The sequence below is a fragment of the Meleagris gallopavo genome, chromosome 11 (genome assembly GCF_000146605.3).
Source record: "Meleagris gallopavo isolate NT-WF06-2002-E0010 breed Aviagen turkey brand Nicholas breeding stock chromosome 11, Turkey_5.1, whole genome shotgun sequence".
NCBI classification, from domain to species: Eukaryota; Metazoa; Chordata; class Aves; order Galliformes; family Phasianidae; genus Meleagris; species Meleagris gallopavo.
Genome location: NC_015021.2, coordinates 13618026 through 13637888, shown reverse-complemented (window position 1 = coordinate 13637888; position 19863 = coordinate 13618026). Strand labels below are relative to the sequence as shown.

The 19863-nt window shown below is 43.3% G+C and overlaps 1 protein-coding gene across 2 annotated transcripts in view; it reads left to right on the top strand.

Moving 5' to 3' along the window:
* Nucleotides 1-17895, top strand: part of LOC100549525 (lipoma-preferred partner homolog) — a 75445-nt gene extending 57550 nt beyond the window's left edge. For both annotated transcript variants that reach the window (XM_031555150.1, XM_031555151.1), the window contains exons 3-5: nt 7812-7990; nt 10317-10437; nt 12446-17895. In XM_031555150.1, the coding sequence (XP_031411010.1) occupies nt 7812-7990; nt 10317-10437; nt 12446-12574 (429 nt within the window). In that variant the 3' untranslated portion in view covers nt 12575-17895. The remainder of the gene's footprint in view (nt 1-7811; nt 7991-10316; nt 10438-12445) is intronic.
* The last annotated feature ends 1968 nt before the right edge of the window (nt 17896-19863 follow it).

Below are 19863 nucleotides of genomic sequence, written 5' to 3'. Positions count from 1 at the left end.
TAGCAGCTTCCTCAGTGCTGCTAATTAAGCTTTAAATCTCTGTGTTGTCCACAATTGTATCTAAACAAGGAGCAGAGTGTATCTGCTCACTGTTTCCCACATCTCCCAGCTGCATGCAATTCTGTTGCCTGCGCAGAAAGGAATCACAATGGGACAGATCCTTCAATCCTTATTTAGGCAGAACTCCCAGGGTGGCATACAAGGTCACACACATCATATTGTGAGGGAATAGATGGATTTGATGGTGAGAACATGGAAGGCAAGCAGCGTAACATCTGTAGTGCAAAGTCTGTAAGCGCTTGGGCATAGGGAACAGCTTTGCTTTATCCCCTGGAGCACTTTGTACAATGGAGTCCTGTGTTGCGATTATGGCTTGTAGGTGCTGTCACCTGACATGTTGTTAATAATAGGTAAAAGTGCACGCTGTCAAAATGTGCAATGTATTTTTCCTGTCCCTGAGGAGCAGAGCTAATAGAGTAGCACCATTTTTTTACAGTAGAGTGAACCTTGGTAGCTTCAGAAAGAATTCCAATGGATTCTCAAACTAGCTGCAGACAGGCTTTGAAATGGGCAAAGCCAGCAGATGATTCATCTCTACGTTGTGACCCTGGTGGTCTGAAGCCATCCTAATCCGCCAAGGCATTGCTGCTGCTGCAGCCAAGTCCAGGGATTTCGGTGGCAGCTCCGTGCCAGTTCTCCTGAGCTGCTGAATCTTTGAACAAACTGTTTACCTCTGGCCTTCTGGGAGGGATTGTGAGGGATTTCCTTCAAATTAGAAATCTTTGAAAATCAGCATCTTTCTCCAGGCATTGTGTTATGCAACAGGTTGTAACAAGGGCCAGAGGTCTGGTCGTAAGCTCGGGATCTCCTTGGACTGAAGAAATGTGAGATGGTAACAACCTTATCAGATCATCCCTCCCTGCCAAGGAGACTCGCCTTCAGTTGCCTCACTGCTCATCTCTCCAGGACTCCAAAAGCCTGCTCCAGCACACTGGTTGGTGTATGCTGAACCTGGTGCAGTCCTGGTGTAACATGACCACCTAGATGTGATCATACTTAACATGATGCACTGCTCTGGTTCTATGAAGAATGTGCGTATCCTCGTTTTTTATGTGAGAAGGTTTGGAAACATGGCTTCACCAGATGGAAAATTACTGAAGGGACGAGAGCTGATTATCAGGATATATAACAAAATCCTTGTTGTTAAGGTTGCTTTCAAGTGCTTGGAAGCATCTTGCCTCTGACAGTTACTTGGTTGAAAAGGCAGTAGCAAAATCAGGCATTTTATCTTCCAGCCCACCAGTTTAGAGTAGGAGTTCCTAATTTGTTATGTTTATAAATGCTGCCATTTTAAAGTGACAAAGATCTCAATGTTGTCAAGGCAAGGAATGTAGAGAAGATGAGTAGCTTTGAGCGCCAGAAAGCTATTAAGTAATTTCCAACATGAGGCTTCTTGTGGATTTTTAGCTGGAAGGAGTCAGTGTGGCTGTGGTTGGACACCGAGCCTAATGCAGAGCGGATCAGTTAACCCCGGTGTTCCTTCATCAGTCGCAATTTGTTGGTATTGGAAATGGCCACAGGACTTCTGTAAAACAGTGTTGAGCAACAGACAGATCCCTGGCTGAGCTGTTCCAGATCTATCTCACCTCAGTTAGTGTGGCCAGCCTGTGAGCCCTCTGCATCCAGCAGCTGCCTTCCCTAGGTCTCCTCTCCAACCTTGGGTTTGCTCAGATGATGGCAAATCCATCCCTCAACCTATGTTTGGTAAGACAATGTTCTTCAAGAGCAAATGAAGGTCCTTCTTCCACCAATTGTAGAGCGTATTTTGACATCTGCTAATCATTTGTGGAGCTCTTCTTAAGCCCTGCTCCATTTTCATCGTGGCCTTGATGTTATTATACGTTTGTGGAGTTGATTGCTTCTTCTTGTCATTTTTACTACTAATGCAAGCCACAAAAACACATCTAGTGTTTCTCTAATAGTTGCAGGGCAAGGAGAAGGGACTCCTTCACCCTGTATGCTGAGAGAACTCTGTGCCAGATTCACCTCCAACTGCTCTGTGTCCAAAAACACAGAGCTGAATTGGGTTGATCCTGACAAGAAAAGCAGATTCCAGCAGAGGGGGAAGCGTGCCAGCCGTGGTATTGCTACTGTGCTGGGAAAGCCACTGAAAACTGAGCCGAATGGAAGAACTATTTGAAAGCCACTGAAAACAGCAGCCTGCAGGGCCTGAGTCTACACTGTGTAGTTGTTGGTAGCTGTGTGCTGGGCTCAGACCCACATCATACTGGTAGCGTTGCAGGGTTGCCAATGTAATTTATTCCAGCATCTTCCCTCCCCTCTCCCAGCAAAACAAACTATACCACCTAAAGAGTACCCTCACTGCTCACCACTGTGGCTGAATTAGGGGCTTTTTTTCTGGGTATTTCTGGCTGACAGGTCATGTCTCTTTGTCCCCCCACGCACACACTGATGCAGTTCTGGGCAATGTGGCCCAAATGTCAGAGATTCAGCCAAGAGGCTTCCAGGGCTTCTGCCTGCAGCACCTACAGCTCTGAGAGCTGGGGAAGGTCAGGAGAGCTCAGGTACTGCTCATTGGTATCCAGCTGGTAAGGTTAGGGAAAAAGTTAACCCACACACACCCAGGTATTCTCAAATGGGGAGGAGGGAACTTCATGCCAGCCATTAGTGAATTAATTTATTTATTTATACCAAAGATCTACCCATTTATGGAAAAAGATGGGCAGATAATCACTGGGAATGGCTGGGACCTCTGGGAAGGGAAATGGGGTCTTGGTCTTGAATGTTTGTTTTCTAGAAAAAAAATGGGGAGAAAAAAAAAAAAAGATCTTGAAAGTGTTGAAATTGCATCTTGACACTTAACCCCTCCACCGATGTCTGCTTTATATTTAACCTATAATCCAGCTCTATAGTTGCAGACCCAAAACCTAAATGAAACCATTTGAAGTGCAGTGTTTCAACTGACCTGATCTAATTTGGGGTTTATACGTTCACCAGACGTTTTGAGATTAAAGTGTTCTGTCTTCACTTAACTGTCTTCATTTAAGTATGGAAATATTTTCAAGCCTCAAAATTCATCCCACGATGGGGAAAATGTCTCCCGCTCCTCTCTCCTCACAGTTGGAGGAAATGAAGGATGGAGTCACAAGATTTAAAGCAATTCTCTTACCACACTTTACTAAGTTACAGTTCAACTACAGCAGTTGACCGTGTGCCTGTTTTTAGCTCAACATTCACTTTTGGTTCCCGAAGCCAATACTATCTCCTCTGTGCAGTCCCTCTAAAAACGTTTCTTCTGCAGTGCTCACAAAGCAAGTTCATGTCCCTGTGCATGAGTTGCCAATATAATTTATTCCAGCAACTTACCTCCCTTTTCCCAGCAAAACAGGCTAGCCCATCCTCATGTCTTTGTGTGTGAGCTCTGCTCTGTCTGCTGTTCTCGGTGCAGGAGAGGTTATGTTCATTAGCGCTCCAGATGAATTGCCAGTACATCAGAAGCAATGAGTAATCTCTGTGTTTTTTCTTCTATATTCATTGCTAGGTCATTGTGGGAGGGTCCTTCTGCTGCACCATATTGTGAGTTACTGCTGTCACCCAACATTTGGTCCTGGGGGTATTACCTAGAGCATTAGGAAAGCAGGATGCTCTGCACGCTGCCTGCCTGTCACCACAGCTCAGTTCCTGAAGCTGTTTGCCAGCTCTCCATCTGGGATGTTAAGTTTTCAAGAGGGGATTCAACCACTTCCCACTTTCAGTCTCTGATGGCTTTTGCGCCCCAGAAGTGTTTCCCAGCAGACTGAAATCTCACTTTGTTTCCCACGTTTAAACCCACCATCTGCAGAGCAACTCCCCTTGGTGTCTGCCGTTTCAGAGGGGCCAAGTGTTGCTGTAGGGAGACTCTTCAACAATTTCCTCACCACTTAATGTCAAATATGTGTTCACTCTGTTGTTGATAGGGCTGCATTTAAGTCTGCAAGTTTTTACCCACAAGCTGCTCACGGGCATCTTGGTCACTTCAGTTGTTCTTTGCCTGTGTTTTAGTGCATCTTTGCTTGGATTCATTTCTCTTTATAGATACATTAGGGTGCATTCAGCTTGGATATTAGGGAAAAATTATTTGCAGGAAGAATGGTGATGCGCTGGCACAGGCTGCCCAGGGAGGTGGGGGAGTCGCTGTCCCTGGAAGTGTTCAAGAACCGTGGAGATGCAGCACTGAGGGATGTGGTGAGTGGGCATGGTGGGATGAATTGGGATTGGACTTGTTGATCTTAGAGGTCTCCTTCACCCATTATAATTCCATGATTCATTATTCTCCCCAGGTGACATCTTTGCTGTGGATGAGCAGTTGTGCTCACAAGAGGCCTAGACCCACACTCAGTCTTTAATGTGGGACCAACTTCCCACTTTGAAATGCATTATGTCAATTGTTCTTTTCCAACCTCCAGAAATTAGATTTGGAGTCAGGAGTGTCTCAATAAGGAAGGCTACTTGCCTGCCTCTTAGCCAAAACATGGGGAAAATGTGGTAAACTTCCCTCTCAGCCCATCCTGCATTTGTGGGCTGTGCTCTTACGACATGAATTGACCACAGTGCCTAGGTCTGGTGTTCCATAGCTGGTTCTTATCTTTCTTCTCTATGCCTTACTCTGCTGTTCTCTGTAAGCTCATCAGATGCACCCTGGGGCTGACAGTGGCAGCTCAGGAGAAAAGGAAAAACTCAGTGCCATCGCTTTATTTTTCTTCATCTTTTTTGCCTTTGTGAAGGCTTGAAACTTCCAGGAGGTGCTAGGAGAGTTACTAAACTGTGAAAGAGAACAAAATCGAGAAACAAACTTAAAATCCTAGAGTGATGGCATTCTCATAATGTGCAGAAATACCTTTATGCAGGTTGTTAGCTGCTGGGGCTGCATTTAGGCATGTGGGATAACCTGATTACAGAATCAAAGAAAACCCTGTTAGCTCCGCAGGCCAAATCCTGCCTTACAGCAACCTGATGTCAAATGGGTGTGAGTCGAGGAAGCTTTCCCTTTGGCATCGTGTGGTAACACCTTGAAGAGAAGGGTTTGAGCCAAGGATATAGCAGGGAATGAGGCTTAAGCAAATACACTCCCAGACAGGGAGTGAACCGGAGTCTGAATCTAATGACTTTGTTTTTCCTCACCGGTACAGACTTGGAAGGATGAAAAGAATTAATTTCTCAGGTCTGATTTTTGGATTGTACAGAAGGTTTAATCAAGAGTTGGTTAATTTAGACCTCTTGTCATGCTGTGAAAATGTCAAATGGTGCAACTGAGCAGCGATTTGGGAGCAAAGACTTGTGTTTTCTGAAGGCATAATCCAGAAACATGATTACCTGCTGTTCTGGTCACTGCAAAACTCCCACCGAAGCCAGCATCACACAAGATGTCAGACAAGATGGCTGGGATGATCCCTTGCAGCCTGAACTCTGTCTCTCTGAGATGTGCAAGTAGGAGTTGCATTAGATCTGTAGTGAGAGCATTTCCAGGCCATTTCCCCAGCTGCTTGGGAATGGATCGCAGCTGCTGGTTTCTGCTCTGCTCATTGTACCAGGCTGATTGTGCTCAGCTTTGCTGTCAGCAGAGCAGCTCTCCATATGCAAGTAAGCTGTGAAATTCCTGGTTATGTTGTGGGTGCTTAGTGTTTATCAGAATTCAGAAGACTATTGGGAAAGTTCATAGGAGGAGCATCCACTCGAGGCTATTAAGCAGAGAGGTCAAACTGTGGCTCAGGAAGCACTAAGCCAGAAATTGCTGGAGGCTGGGAGCGTGTCCTGAGGAACTGCTGTGCTTTCTTTGTCCCGTTCTCATTTGCCCTTGGCCTCTGTTGTTGACAGCTCTTGGAAACAAAGCAAGCAATGACTTGGTTGCAAGTTGTCATAGATGATGCTTTATGAGTGATGAGTCTGCATCTGCAGGTATGCGATGTTCCTTCCATGATGGTACAGAGAAAGCAGCAGGGATATGGACTGAGATGATGTGATCTGCTTATGCAAAGCACAATGGTATATTTGCCAGGTTATTCCTCCAAGTGTGAAATTACTGACCTTGCTTTTTCTGGCGTACCAGCTACTGTTACAGTGATAATGATGGTGACAGCAACCAGACAGAAAGGCCAGCAATAATTCTTTCCTGCCCATTATTACAAATCATAAAGCAAAATCCAGGCTGAAACCAGTACTAGTCTGGCGTTCTCTTTACAAATGTGTTAGGCGGTTCTCATATGGGTTTCAATTCAGGACTTTTCATATCAAGCTTTCCAGAACCAATCTTTTTGATCTTCTGATATGAACCTGTGTGTATACGTATCTTACCAGTGATTTGCAGCCCAAAGATGACATCCAATACGTATGTGTGAGTGTAGAAGTAATCTTTCTGAGGGTGATTCATCTCCTGACAGTACATTTTGGCTGTACATGTAAGAACTGGATATTGCCCCTGAGAATATTGGCTCGAAGAAGCAATGACAGTGTAGTCAGTCAAAGTACTATTTTCCCTGGGAATTTCGTTGTGTGAGGAAAAAGAAGAACTTCGGCCTTCCTTTGTTTGTCTACATGATCTGCCTTTCAGCAGCTTTTTCTGTTTCTGTCCCATTAAATGTGTTCTTTCTTTCCTGTCCTCATACCTATGTATCTCAGCCATAATCAGTATTATAATCATAGGTATTCTGCCTTATCCAAGATTCAAACATTAACTGATAACAGTTGATATCTCCAGATGCATCAAGCAAGGATAGTGAGTGAAATTCATTCTTCTAAGCTCCACTGAAGTGACCCAAATCATTGTCATAGATTTATTGGTAGTGTTTATGTGTTTTGCACCTTTGATTCATGGCACATGTGTTTTGGGTGCTTGGTTTGAAATGGCAGCTTGCACACCTGGGGTCAGAAGGGCTGGAGTGTCTTATGGGCAGCTGTTTGGAGCAAAACTACTCTGGTGTTTCTATAACCAACTACAGGGATGAGTGAGAGTTGAAATGAGACGAATTGCTCAGTGTAGCCCACTTGAAGGATGTTTTATTGGCTCCAGTGCTTCAGGAGCAGGCTGGCACACCTGTGAGGTTGGCATACCTGTAAGGCCAGGAGGGTGGCTTTGGAAATAGCATTTTAGTCATCATCTCAGACATTGGGAGATAGAGATAAATGATCACATGAAGTCATCCTGAACTCGTGCCCATGCAATGCTGTTGTTCCTGGCACTGTCTTGTTTACTCCTAGAACTTGACAGTAGTTTTCCTGCTAGGAGAGGAAGATTAAGGCTTACTTACCAGACAGATAAAGATTCCTTAGGGTGGGGTAGTTAGGGTGTCTCTGTAAAGCCCCAGGAGCGTGAGCTCTAGCTTTGCACTGTGCTTCATGGAGGTTTTGTTTAATAACTCAACTGCAAAAAGTAATTCAGACTGGGCAGTATGGAGGTAAACATGCAGAAACTCAGGCTGCATAACTTCTTCGTGTGTTCTTGGCTAGAGAAGCTTCAGTGTCTCAGATACATCCACCTGTTGGGTCATCACTGATCATTTCTCAGAGCCATTGAGTGAAGGCTGTGATTTTTCTCCCATGGATTACACACCTTTGCATTTTCACGTAATGCTAAAGACCTGATCCAGGCCCCATGCTGTTAACATGCTCTTTGTTGATTGTACTGCAGTTATCTAGAAGAAATGAAAGCGCCTAAAGCTGCTAAGTAGAGTAGCAGTAGCCTCCAGCCCAGCCAAACTTTAAAAACATCCTGCTGAGATGGAGCTCACACCTGCTTGTGTATGTTTTGTTTGCAGAACACACTGGAGCAATGCAGTGTATGCGCGAAGCCCATCATGGAAAGGATCCTCCGAGCCACCGGGAAGGCCTACCATCCCCACTGCTTCACCTGCGTCATGTGCCATCGCAGCCTGGATGGGATTCCCTTCACCGTGGATGCTGGTGGGAACATCCACTGCATCGAGGATTTCCATAAGTATGTCCCAAGCTGCTCTGCTCTCTCTTGCTTTGTTTCTTGTCTTTCTCTCTTGTCCCTAAAAATATTCCTTATTCTCTCTGACTGTCCAGAAAGATATGAACCCTCTGCCACTTCCTCTGAAGACTCTACGAAGTAGTTAGAGCTTTGCTTCAATCAGGCATAGTGTGGCATACAGGATTAACTGGTCAGTGGCTGGTAATGCTTGATCTCTGTCTTGTGTAGATCCGAATTTATGGGTAATCTCTGTGCTCATCTACTTAAAATGCTCTGCACTCCTCCCTGCCTTCCCTGAGCTCAGCATGTGCACATTTCTCCTTGGCTGTACCAGTGCTTCCACATCAGTGTTTCTTCCTTTCTTCCACCTGAGCAATTAAGAGAGGTCCTGTACTGTTGCACTCGGCAGGTGTTTGCCTACCAGCTAGAGGGATCTAGGTGGCCACAGGACACTCATAGTTTCTCTTGTTTCTGGTTACTAATTAGCTTTTTAAAGCTGCTAAAAATACAGCCCTGCTAATAATTCATGGTGAGCCTGCCATTTAAAACAAGTTGAAAGATATAGTTTCAAGGCAGTTCTGTTGCTGCCACGCTACCACCCCCATCATCACATCTAAGGAAGACATGTAGATATAATCAGAGCACAAATGTTTCCACTGTATGGAAAAGACAGACACGTTACACCCCTCAATTAAAAGAGGAAATCAATACTGACAAATGTGAGTTTACATCTCAACCATTTATCTCTTAATTTCTAAGAGGGTAGACTTAATTTGAGCCTCGTGACATCAGTGTGTGGGCCTGAAAGCTCAGAGAAGACTGACTTGACAGAACGGAAAGCAGCCACCGTCAACTTGCATGCTAAAATCCAATATGAGGACGTTCCCTGTAGCTCAGATAAGTTGGGTTAATTGACAGGTGCTGAGGCGGCTGTGTGCTGTCTTGCTTTTTTGTGCCAGCAGTCATGTGTAAGATAAAATTTGGTCCTGAGCAGAGGCCCAGTGTGAGGCTAAAGCATCAGTCATGCTCCCGAAAGATTTCCTTCCAACCCACTTATGATTTGGAGAGACTGCTTCTTCCCCAAGTCCTGGAGCCTTCAGGAGAAAGAGTGGGAACAAGAGCTGCTGTCCCATCCTGAAGTCCTTTGGCTGTGAATAAATCTGGATCTTACAGCTTTGAGAGCAGGAAGTGGGAGGCTGTCAGTCCAGGCAAAGGACATGAAATTGCTGAGTGAAAGAGTGAGGTGGGTAGATAATGGGAGCAGCAGAAGAGCTAATGGAACGTTCAGCATGTCTTAAGGCTTCCACGTGTTTAGCAGCACTTTGGCCAGTCCCGTTTTAATTGGTCAGTGATGCCCTCCTCCTGGTCTGGAAGTTGAGTGCTCGACATCTTGTGCGTTGTTTTGATAACAGAACTGTACCTGAGGTCCACACTGTCTCTTAGCTACCTCTTTAGCTTGGGGCCCGCAGAAGCGCATCCACATCCCTTGAGATCTGTAAGAGTCATTTCTGGGTCGCTGGAGTTAATATTTGGCGTATAATGAATTACCCACAGCGGCCTGGACAGAGAAATGGTGAAGTATTTTTAAACACCACAGTTGAGCTAAATGGCACAAGGAAGTGCCTGCATGAAGCAGCATATAATTAACTGCGATTACAGCTCTGGTCATATCATGATCCATGTAAGTTATTTTTCAGAGCGCTCGCTATAGCCACTGATCAATTCATTTTTTTGTTAGATCACAGCTACACAGGCATCTTTCATCTGCTGCCAGTGAAATTAATATTTTTCTTTATTCCTAGTACAGATAGATTTTAATTTTTTTTCTAAGCTAGTTAATTCTGGGGTGGTTTCTGTGACAAACTGGGTGGCAGAATCAATCTTTCCTAGGCATTTCATAGGAGAACGGTCTTTGATCTCCTTGTGTTCTGATGTTTGCCACGAGCATTTGCCCTCTGTCGCTGCGTAGCCCGTGACCCCAGCTCTCATTAAACAGCAGCAGATTCTGTAGGTACAAGTTTCTATTTTTTTGTGAGGAGAAACTGCTGCCAGGGAATTGGTACCCATAGGTTTTGAACCAAAACAGCGAATAATGACTCGTCACAGGCTAAATGTTCCCATGGATGCGCACTTGCCTGGGAGCAGAGATCACCACTTCTCATGGGCAGCTGCAGAGTACAAAACCAGAACATAGCAAATTAGGCAGAAGGTGGACAAGACAAGATAGAAAGAAAAGGCTTGTGCTCCTCTCCATCTCTGAAGTGACCCCGAGTCAAGCCAGTCCTATCGCGTAGTGAAGACACCACAGTCTGTGTCTCTTCCTTTTCAGGAAATTTGCACCAAGATGTTCAGTGTGTAAGGAGCCCATCATGCCAGCCCCAGGACAAGAGGAGACTGTACGCATTGTCGCCCTGGATCGCGACTTCCATGTCCAGTGCTACCGGTGTGAGGTTAGTATTCTGACTGCACGAAGGAGGGAAATCAAAGGTTGGTATAATTTCATCAGTGCCTTGTGTTATATGCACAACAGGCGAACTCTATTGTAACACTGTCTCTACTGTCAAATTACTTCACTGACTTCAGCATGCAAGGAATTTTTCCTCATTTATATCAGTGCAAATGAGAAGAAAATCAGGTCCCTTGTTTATAACAGGTTCATTAGGAGAGCAAGAGAATGTGACTCAGTTAATTAGAGCTTAACATTTGAGAACATCATAAATTATAGCTTGGACACAAATGTTGCTCATGTTTATATTCTTAAAATGAAAGCTATGCATGTTAGAATTTGAGCAAGATTGTACAGGAAACTCAACATATGGCTCTGGGTTGAAGAATTTTAATGGACACATAAACATGATCATTCTTGTTTTGTGCAGTGCTTTTTGTGGTACTTTCCTGTTCAGTTTCATTACACACTTCATATAATTTTGATGGTAAGAATCTGAAGACAGAAGAAAAATCACCTTAAAGCAATTAACATGTGGGAACAGCTGTGTTAGGGAACCTTCAAGAATTCTTCAATGCAAGTGTTACTTGCTGGATAATATATCAGGCAGATGGCAGAGTAAGAAAATGAGACCAAACGTATTTCTTGTCACAGTTGCAGGTTTTAATAACCAACTGGAAAGAAGGATGGACTGAGGCTTAAAGGTCTAGGCTGAGACTTGAGGCATCTGGTTCACTTCAGTCTGTCATTGGTTTCCAGCGTTCAACTCATTACTTAGGCCTAGTTTTTGTAAGGCATTTGGGTATTCATGCACTAAATTTTGCAGAGCCTAATTCGTCATACCGGATGTCCCCATGCTGGCTGTTGAGATATCTAGGCTTCATGCACGTGGATGTCAGAGGACACAGGCGCACAGCTCCTTGACATCCAACATAGGTCCTGGATCAGTACATTATTAGCTTAGAGCATCATCTCATGGGCAACTGAACTGCTGCAGATTTGACCTTAAATGCTCATGTGGATTTGTCCAAAGATTGCTAAGCTATCATCTCTGCATAATGCAACTCTCAGAGGTGCTGCATATTAGTAAGACAACAAATGAGCTGGACTCCCAGATCAGTAAGGTACAGCAGTTTTTTTGTAATGTCTGAAAATCCTTCTGTGTTTTGGCCTTCACCTCCATGTGTCTCAGCTATCTCAAGTGGAGCAATAGCAATCTTTTTTTCCGTACCATTTCCTTGCCAGGTGTATTTACGAACAGAGATTTATGACAAAGAGACATGGCCACTAAGCAAGCTGTAATCTCCTCATTGCAGCTCCATCAGCAGTTTGTTCCCAAATGATTGTCTGATCACATAGGGAGGAATAATTCCCAGTGTTCCAGCAGCTATACTTGGCATGAGGCTGAGGTGTCTGGGACAGGTCCGGGGCCTTATAGTGGGATTTCCACTCTTCCTATCTCAGTGATATCCTCCTTTCAGCCACAGCCTTTTGCACCAACTGCAATACAAATGCAGGTGACAGTTCTGGTCATGGGTGACAGGCAGGGAGTTTGCTTAGTGGTCACTCCTGAGAAAAGGATATTGCAGCTTTGTGGCATCAACTCGTCCAAAGGAGATTACCTGTAATCAAGTATTAGTACCAAACTTCCTTGCCAGGGATGCTTCTTTTTTATCTTTTTTTTGCAATAATAAATATGTGGTTAAGCTTGATGCTTTCTCCAGTGCTAAATACCTTTCCTTCCTCAGAAATGTGAAGGGAGTAATCTCCTTTTATTTTCAATTGGATTAAATTCAGCAGACAGCTTGGGAACCCATCTTTTCTGCAGCATTGTTTCTTATCAAGAAATGTCTTAATCATGAAAGTCATCACATGCCTCAGCTTCATGCTTTGCGCTGACTCACGCTGGATCCTGTTACAAGGTGGAGCGTAAGGAGAGCTTCTTTACCTAATAGATTCTTCAGGTAATGTGGTTCATATTTCTTATTTTGCTCTCTTTGCTGGTTTCCTAGGACTGTGGCGGCCTCCTGTCTGAGGGGGACAATCAGGGCTGTTACCCTCTGGACGGGCACATCCTTTGCAAGACCTGCAACTCAGCTCGGATCCAGGCTCTGACCGCCAAGGCCAGCACTGATCTCTGAGTACCAACTGTGACCCTCCCCAGGATGCCTGCTGGGGGAATTGCACAAGCTTTGCATGATTTCTTTCCAGCCTAGGGCCTGAATCTTTGTTTGTGTGTTTGTTTGTTTTAAAAAAGTAAAACTGGAAGGCCTTGGAGCAAGAGGGCTGTTCTGTGGCCAGGTTCAGACTGCCAGCAACAGGCACCTAACTTAGGCATAGTCTTCCAGAGGGTGGCGAGTCTGACCACCAGCTGCTAAGTTATCTGCCCGTGGAAGAAGGTCTGAACTAGTGAAATGTGGCTGAGCTAGTTCCTTTTTCCAAGTTATTTTGGAAATCTGATCGGCTATGGGGGTCTTCTCTTTGACTTTAATGGATCACCAGCAGAAGTAGCTCTACTGTCACAGAGGATCTGAAGCCAATGTGAGAGCAGAACTAGCACCCCTCATTACAACTCAAACAACATAACTTTGACAGTACTGCACCTAAGGGTGTAGATGTGACCTTGAGCTTTTTGGGACACAGATTTGTTGTGTGTTTCTTCTTAGGTCCTTACTTGTCTCCATTCCCTTCCAGTTCTATAGGTTGTTGGTTTTTGTTTTTTCTTTTTTCTTTTTCTTATGGAATTATATTTTTGCTATTGCATAAACTTATTCAGTAGTAATGCTTCCAATTCACAATATATGAGCAATCACAGAAAGATGTGAGCTTGCACACACACACACACACACACACACAATGTGCTTTTGATTTACTAGAGGTATAAGCCAATCATGTCTGCTGAGAAGGTCTTTCAAGGACCTGGGGCTGGAAACACTCTTTAAAAATCCCAGTGGTTAAATAAAATAATAATAAAAAAAAAGACTACATAGAACTGCAGTGCAAAGCGATGCTCAAAAAAATCTTATGCCACTCGCTATAGTGGGACCAATGGCTGTGCTGGCTTCTGGGTAGATATTTAAGCACTGGAGTCTTGTTCCGTTGTTTATTGAAATGGGAGGATTTTCCTTCAGCTGTAACAGGAACTGAAGCAGGGATAGATGTCTTTCTGAAGTTAACACGCATGGTCTGGAGCTCCCATTGGAAAAGGTATCTTATTCCAACAACGGCAAAAGAACCGTGCGGTTGTTCAGTTTTTGTCTTAAAGCTGAAGAAGGTGTTAAACCCTTCTCTGTGCCATCCCAAAAAGCAAATGATTTTTTTTTTTCTTTCATTTTCATCCCAGCCACTTATTACTCCCCTCTGGTGAAATGTCATTGCAGAAGAGTGCTGGGCCAGGAGCAGTACTTTCATCTTTTGTCCAGAGGTAATACATGTGCCAAGGTAAATAAAAAGCTGGGCAGAGATAACCTTTCTTTTTGTCATGTTGGTGTTCATGGGCTTTTTTTTTTCCTTTTCTTTTTGCTAATTAAAAAAATAAATTATAAATTCATGGCTCACTCTGAGCAGCTATAATATTCTTGTTCATGAAACCCATAATAACTAAGGTGCAAATTACATAGTGAGGGAGTAATTTTCGTATCACTGAATTGACATTAATATCTTATTTGCAGATGTAATCAAAGAGAATACCTTTCTTTGCACTTAACAAATTAAGAAGCAGAACTGAAACAGTTGCAGGCTGATTGACCGTATAAGTGACAAACTGGCACTTTTCAACAGTATTAGGAGAACTTTTTCATGTGCCCACTGAAAAACAATGAAAATGTGGTGCTTTCATCTTCAGTCTCTATAACGGAAACCTGATACAATTATCCTAGTGCTAGGGAAAAGAAAAAAAAAAGTTAGATGAGCTGGACTGATAGGAAGCAAAGAAAAACTGAAATAGTCACTGCAGCTCCTGCAAATGGTGCGTTTCCTTTCAGTTTAGCACTAACCTCTATGGAAGAGCACTGTGAACTGTAATAGCTTTAGCTGTATACAGTAAATTCAAATACAGAAATACCAATCTGAAACCTCTGTTCCTCACATGGTTTGTATGTTGGCAAACTCCTTCGGTGTCAGGGAAGATTCCCAAAATTCACAGCTCAAAATGAATCCTTCTTTGTAGAAGGGTGGCATCATTAAGCAAAAGAAATCGTTCTCCACCATAGCGGCTGTACTGAAGCAGTTTGCCTTTTTATACTAGATTTCTGCCCTGGCCTTCAAGAATTTTACTGCCTCAGACATAAACAGACTTTTTTGCAGGGTGACTCCTGCCAGATTCCATCTGGGCTCCTGCTCCCTGAACCGTGGCACGTAAGATTCTTCTGAGCTCGCTTTTTACAGGCAGCCCCTTCACACAGCAGTCAAAAACTCTTGCAACTAGTGAGTGAATCCAATTTGAATTAACCCTACAGGAACACTGGAGTTCAGAGCTAGGGTTGCTAACACTGCTGGTTTTACATCTCTGCAATCACAGGGGGGGACCTGATGCGTCCAAGCATACAAGAAGCCATTCATCAGGCAGCTCTGAACTTTGTTCTCGTTAGTGTTAAATCGGGTGGCTGATGAGACTCTCATGAATACCACTGGGGTAAGTGATGGAAACAAGCTTGTGTATCTGCCTGCAGAATGTGGCCTAGACTCAGGAGGACTGAAGTCCAGAGCCCTTGGGCTTTTCATGGTCATGATGTAGGCTGGAATTGGGAAAGTTGTATGGCTTCTTGTCCTTTGCACGAGAAAGCTTCTTTACAACTTCCCAGAGTTGCTGTGAGAATTAAATTAGTTGAAGATTGGCCCAAACTCCTGATTTTGGAGTTTTGTTTTCTCCTTCCAGAAAAGTTTGCTGGTTTGTAGGTTTGGGACTCCAGCCCATTTCAAAGCTAAGGGCCAGCCAGGAGGTGTAGATCTCAATCTGTGTTATTAGGGTGCTGTGGTGAGCTGGGCTGGTGTGCAGGGAGGTGAGAGCCAAAACTTTTCACACATTAAATACCCAATGGATGAAAAGTGGTTGTCAAAGATTGAGTCGTGTTATTGTTTGAGGTACTGTGGCTAATTTCTGGACCTGATGTATCTGGGCAAAGGTACTATCGTGCTTTTGTTTTCACCCCTGAAACACCAAAGCCATCTGTCTGTTGGAAAGATTAAGCATCCAAAACAATTCTCTTTGTTTTCTGTTATGCAAGTTGTTTTGGCTTCTAAAATTGCTGTAAATATATTTGGAAGACAGTGCATATATGTATATGTACATATATATGTATGTAAGTAACACAGAGGCTCTCATCAGCCACCTGTTCATGGAAGGCTCCCCTCTGATGCTTCAGGATTTGACTAGATAATGCTGGTGGACTTATCTTAGTTGCACTCAGTTAAGAACCACTGGGATATTCCCGCATCACAATATGTATCGCATTTTGCAATACAACCTCATTTATCTGTTCCAAGAAGGAGGTTTTTGCCAAAGAGACCTTACCTTTTTAAGGTGCACATGTTAGCCATAAAAAAAACAAAACATATATATATATATACACATATCACTTCATTTGTGCCTGTGGTAAAGTCTAGACTGTTCTTTTCAGAAAGAATTGGAAGATCATACAGACACCTCTGTTTGAGTCTGCAGAGTTTTTGCTTGTGCTGCTTTGGCCTCTTTGAGCATTTGTTGGCAAGTAGGGCCTGATCCTGTGATTTGTGTGGCCAGACAGGGCACAGAAGGGTCCAGGAATCAGGTTCTAATTTAGCAAAATGCTTAAGCCCGTGGGGATTGTTTAAGCATAGGCTTAAAGCCATTGCATGGTGTGTTATAAGCTATGGGTCTGCAGTCATTAATGCCAGACTGACTCTGCATCACTCCATCAGATAAATTGGAGCTGCATAGGATGGGGCCACAGTCGAATTTTTGTTAAACTCACTTGAATGTGTGGTACAGCTCCTGTGTCACCTTTATGCAGGAATGCAAACAGCAGGAGATCAAAAGTAACGTCTGGACATTGGGAGGGTGAGTTGTTACAAGATCAGTGCTTAGCATGGGGTGACTGTGGCACTTTCCATATGTCACAAGTAGCCCCACAGCCAGATTTACTCTGTCTTTGAACCATGGCTTTAAACGTCTGCTTAAAGTTTCTCCCAAAGCTTGGGTTGTCTTGGTTACAGCCCAATCCTTATGCACATCCCCAGGGCTAACACTACAATTTTATGAATGTGATGGTTTTATTGTCACTTATTTTAATCATTGCCTGAGAGTTACTTTTAAAAACAGAAAGCAACACCATTGCTTTAGCTTATCAGATAATGCACCTTTAATTTTGTTGGTTTTTTTAAATATATTAATTCTTGGATTTTTATCACAACTGCAATACACTTCGGTAATGACTGAATCATAGAGGTGTGAAAGTAGAAAGTATTCATCAGAGTGGATTCTATATAAAGTGTTCAGCCTGATGGCAGGTGCAAAACTTCCCTGAGATATGGGCCTTACATTGATTTCCTGCCTATCAGCAAAGTGTGCCTGAGAAGAATGAGGAAAAGTTGTGTTTTGAAGAATTGGTGGTGGTTGAAGGGAATATGCAACAAGTCATGCTGAAATCTCTTTGAACCTGCTCCAGCTCCTGCCAGACTATGGTCAGCAAAACCTAGCCTGGGTCTGATAAATGCTGGTTTTAGGGTAACGTTGCTTTTGATTTTGAAGTAGTCCAGCAGTTGAGGGCTAACAGGACCCCAGAGAAGGTCCACGGTTGCTTTTCTTTGTTAACCATGGTAGACAGTTACTGCCTTGGATGAACAGCTCAGAAAGGAATTGAATTTTGAACTGTTTTGTTATTGATGTCTGATTCCTGCAGTTGGTTCATCACATTGATTTGATATTTCTTCACACAGAGCTGTGTTGCCTACACTTGACACACATTTCAGCGCTGTAAATCAATTAGCAGAGATGTGGGCAAGAATCTCATGGTGGTGGAATTCCCAATCGAAAACACTAGTGATGGTAATAGAGGGCTTGTTGCCAAAGGATGGCAGGAACTACTCAGTACTATCTGGAAGCACCAGTTGAGGAAGCTGAAGAACACTATTTCTAGTTTGAGCTGGTCCCAGTTTTTACACTAAATCATGTGATGTTGGAAGGGCCTTCTTTTTAATGAGAAATTCTCTCTTTGCAGTGTTATCCACAACAGTATTTCTTGCTGTTATAATTAAAACCTTATTCAATTTTTATCTAAATAGATTTCAGAATTGTTGACAAATATTTTCATTTCTCAACTTTGTCTCCTTTCTCAATTCTTTTTTCCTTCTTGGGTTTCTTCTGCTGGTCAATTAAAGTTTCTGTGATGATTTTGAAAACTTTTTTGGATAGAAATTCATTAAAAAAAAAGCACATGTTCTTGGAAAATGGTTCAATGTTAGGCCTGGTGAAATAAAAAAAAAAGCTTTTAAACTTCTCACAAGATATTTTTCCCCTGTTTTTGACTAGCTTTGCTAACTTTGAAGTCACTGTTTCCTTTGCCAGAACAATCCAAATAATGTGACTCTTCTTAAAATAACAGTGTTACTTCTGTTGGGTTCATTTTTCTTTCTCCTCTTAAAGCTGTAGTGTGGCTGCGGGAACTGCCTGGGACTTTGCTGTGGCAACTGCAGTTTTTTTCTTTATAATTACTGGGGGGAAAAAAGCACATTATGGCAACCACCATGAAGATCAAAAGATACTTACTGAACTTTGTCACCTTTCTGGGTTTGGGGATGGTATTTCTCCTTAGACATTTCTAGAAACATTACCTGTCTTCCTCAACACTTCAAGTCTGAATTTGCAGCAGTCGGTTGCCTGTCTGGCACTCAGTGCTTCTGAGTATTGCAAGAGAGAAAAGACTTAATGCTCGTGAAATTATAATGTTCGATTGGCATCTAGAAGGCCAAGAGAAAACCATAACCTCAGTAGGTTTCCTGGTGGACCTTAGGGAATGGCTCTCCTTTCATGCTGCAAGTTCTCTGCTGGGATGTGAAAACACTACACTCAAACACTTGCAGACCACTCTGGTGTGTGCACTCACATGCACACGCGACGTGTTTGTGGTGCTACAACTGAGCACAATTATTTAGAATGTATTATTAAGCACTGCTGCTCATACCCACGGGGCTTTTCTCCTGGCTGTGTGTTCCTGGTCTCCGAGCCGTTCTGTGATTCTGTGTGCTTGATCTAGCAGCTGGCAGTCTTGTGCATGGCAAGGGGTTGGAACGAGGTGATCTTTGAGGTCCCTTCCAACCCAAGACACTCCATGATTCCGTGATATGATTCTTTTAGCTTCATGTTATGTGTATAGGCAACTACCTGTGAATTGATCACTGGTATTGAGAGTGCTCAGCTCAAACTTTCTTTCTGGTTTACTGCTTGTCCACATTTCTCATCATGACTAGATGATCTTTTAGAAAATGAGGAAGGAAACCGAAGCGCCAGGGTGGCATTACCTTTACATTTCATGGACTTATAGAACCGTTTGAGTTGGAAGGGACCCTCAAAGGCCACCTGGTCCAACTCCCTGCACTGAATGGGAGCTCCATCAGGTGCTCAGAGCTCCGTCCAGCCTGACCTTGAGTGTCTCCAGGAACAGGGCACCACCACTTCTCTGGGCAACCTGTGCCAGTGCCTCACCACCCCTCAGTGTAGAACATTTCTTCCTTATATCCAGTCTAAATCTCCCCTCTTATAGTTTGAAACCATTTCTCCATGTCCTATCACAACAGACCCTGCCAATGAGTCCGTCCCCTTCTTTCTTACAGCCCCCCTTTAGGTACTGCTTTCCAGGGGTCAGCATTTTTGCTGGGAAGATGACACGTGGGGTCCCTTTTTTGCCTCTGCCCTCCCATTGCCACAAGTGGCAATCTTACCCTCTTTTTCCATTCGCTCAATGTGCACTCCTTGCAGTGGGCATGGTTTGTTACTTACTGCATGGAGGTATTGCAAGGCTTAGATGGGAGTTAGAAAAACTTTTCCAGATCTTCAGTCAAGTAGTTTTATGCATCCACAGTATCAGTGGCCTGCCACATGGATATCAAAGAAAATGATTATAATTATTGCTTTTAAAATGATTGTGAAATTGTGCCTTACTTTTTCAGTCGTATTTAACCGTCTAATTTAGAACCACATGATTGCAGGGATCGTATCATGAAGAAATTTGTTTGAAGGATAGTTTGTTTGTTTTTAAAGTATTTTTTTCTTCAAAATGAATTTATTACGTTTTTTCTTCTTTTACTGTTTTGTTTTGTTTTTTTTTAATTTTCCTCCAATTTTATTCCTTTAATATGTTTGTGTAAAAAGGGCAGCCAGCATTTGCATTTGCGAGAGACAGAAGATTTTATTTGGTCTTGTATGCGGAGCTTTCATTTTCTTTTATGTTCCTTC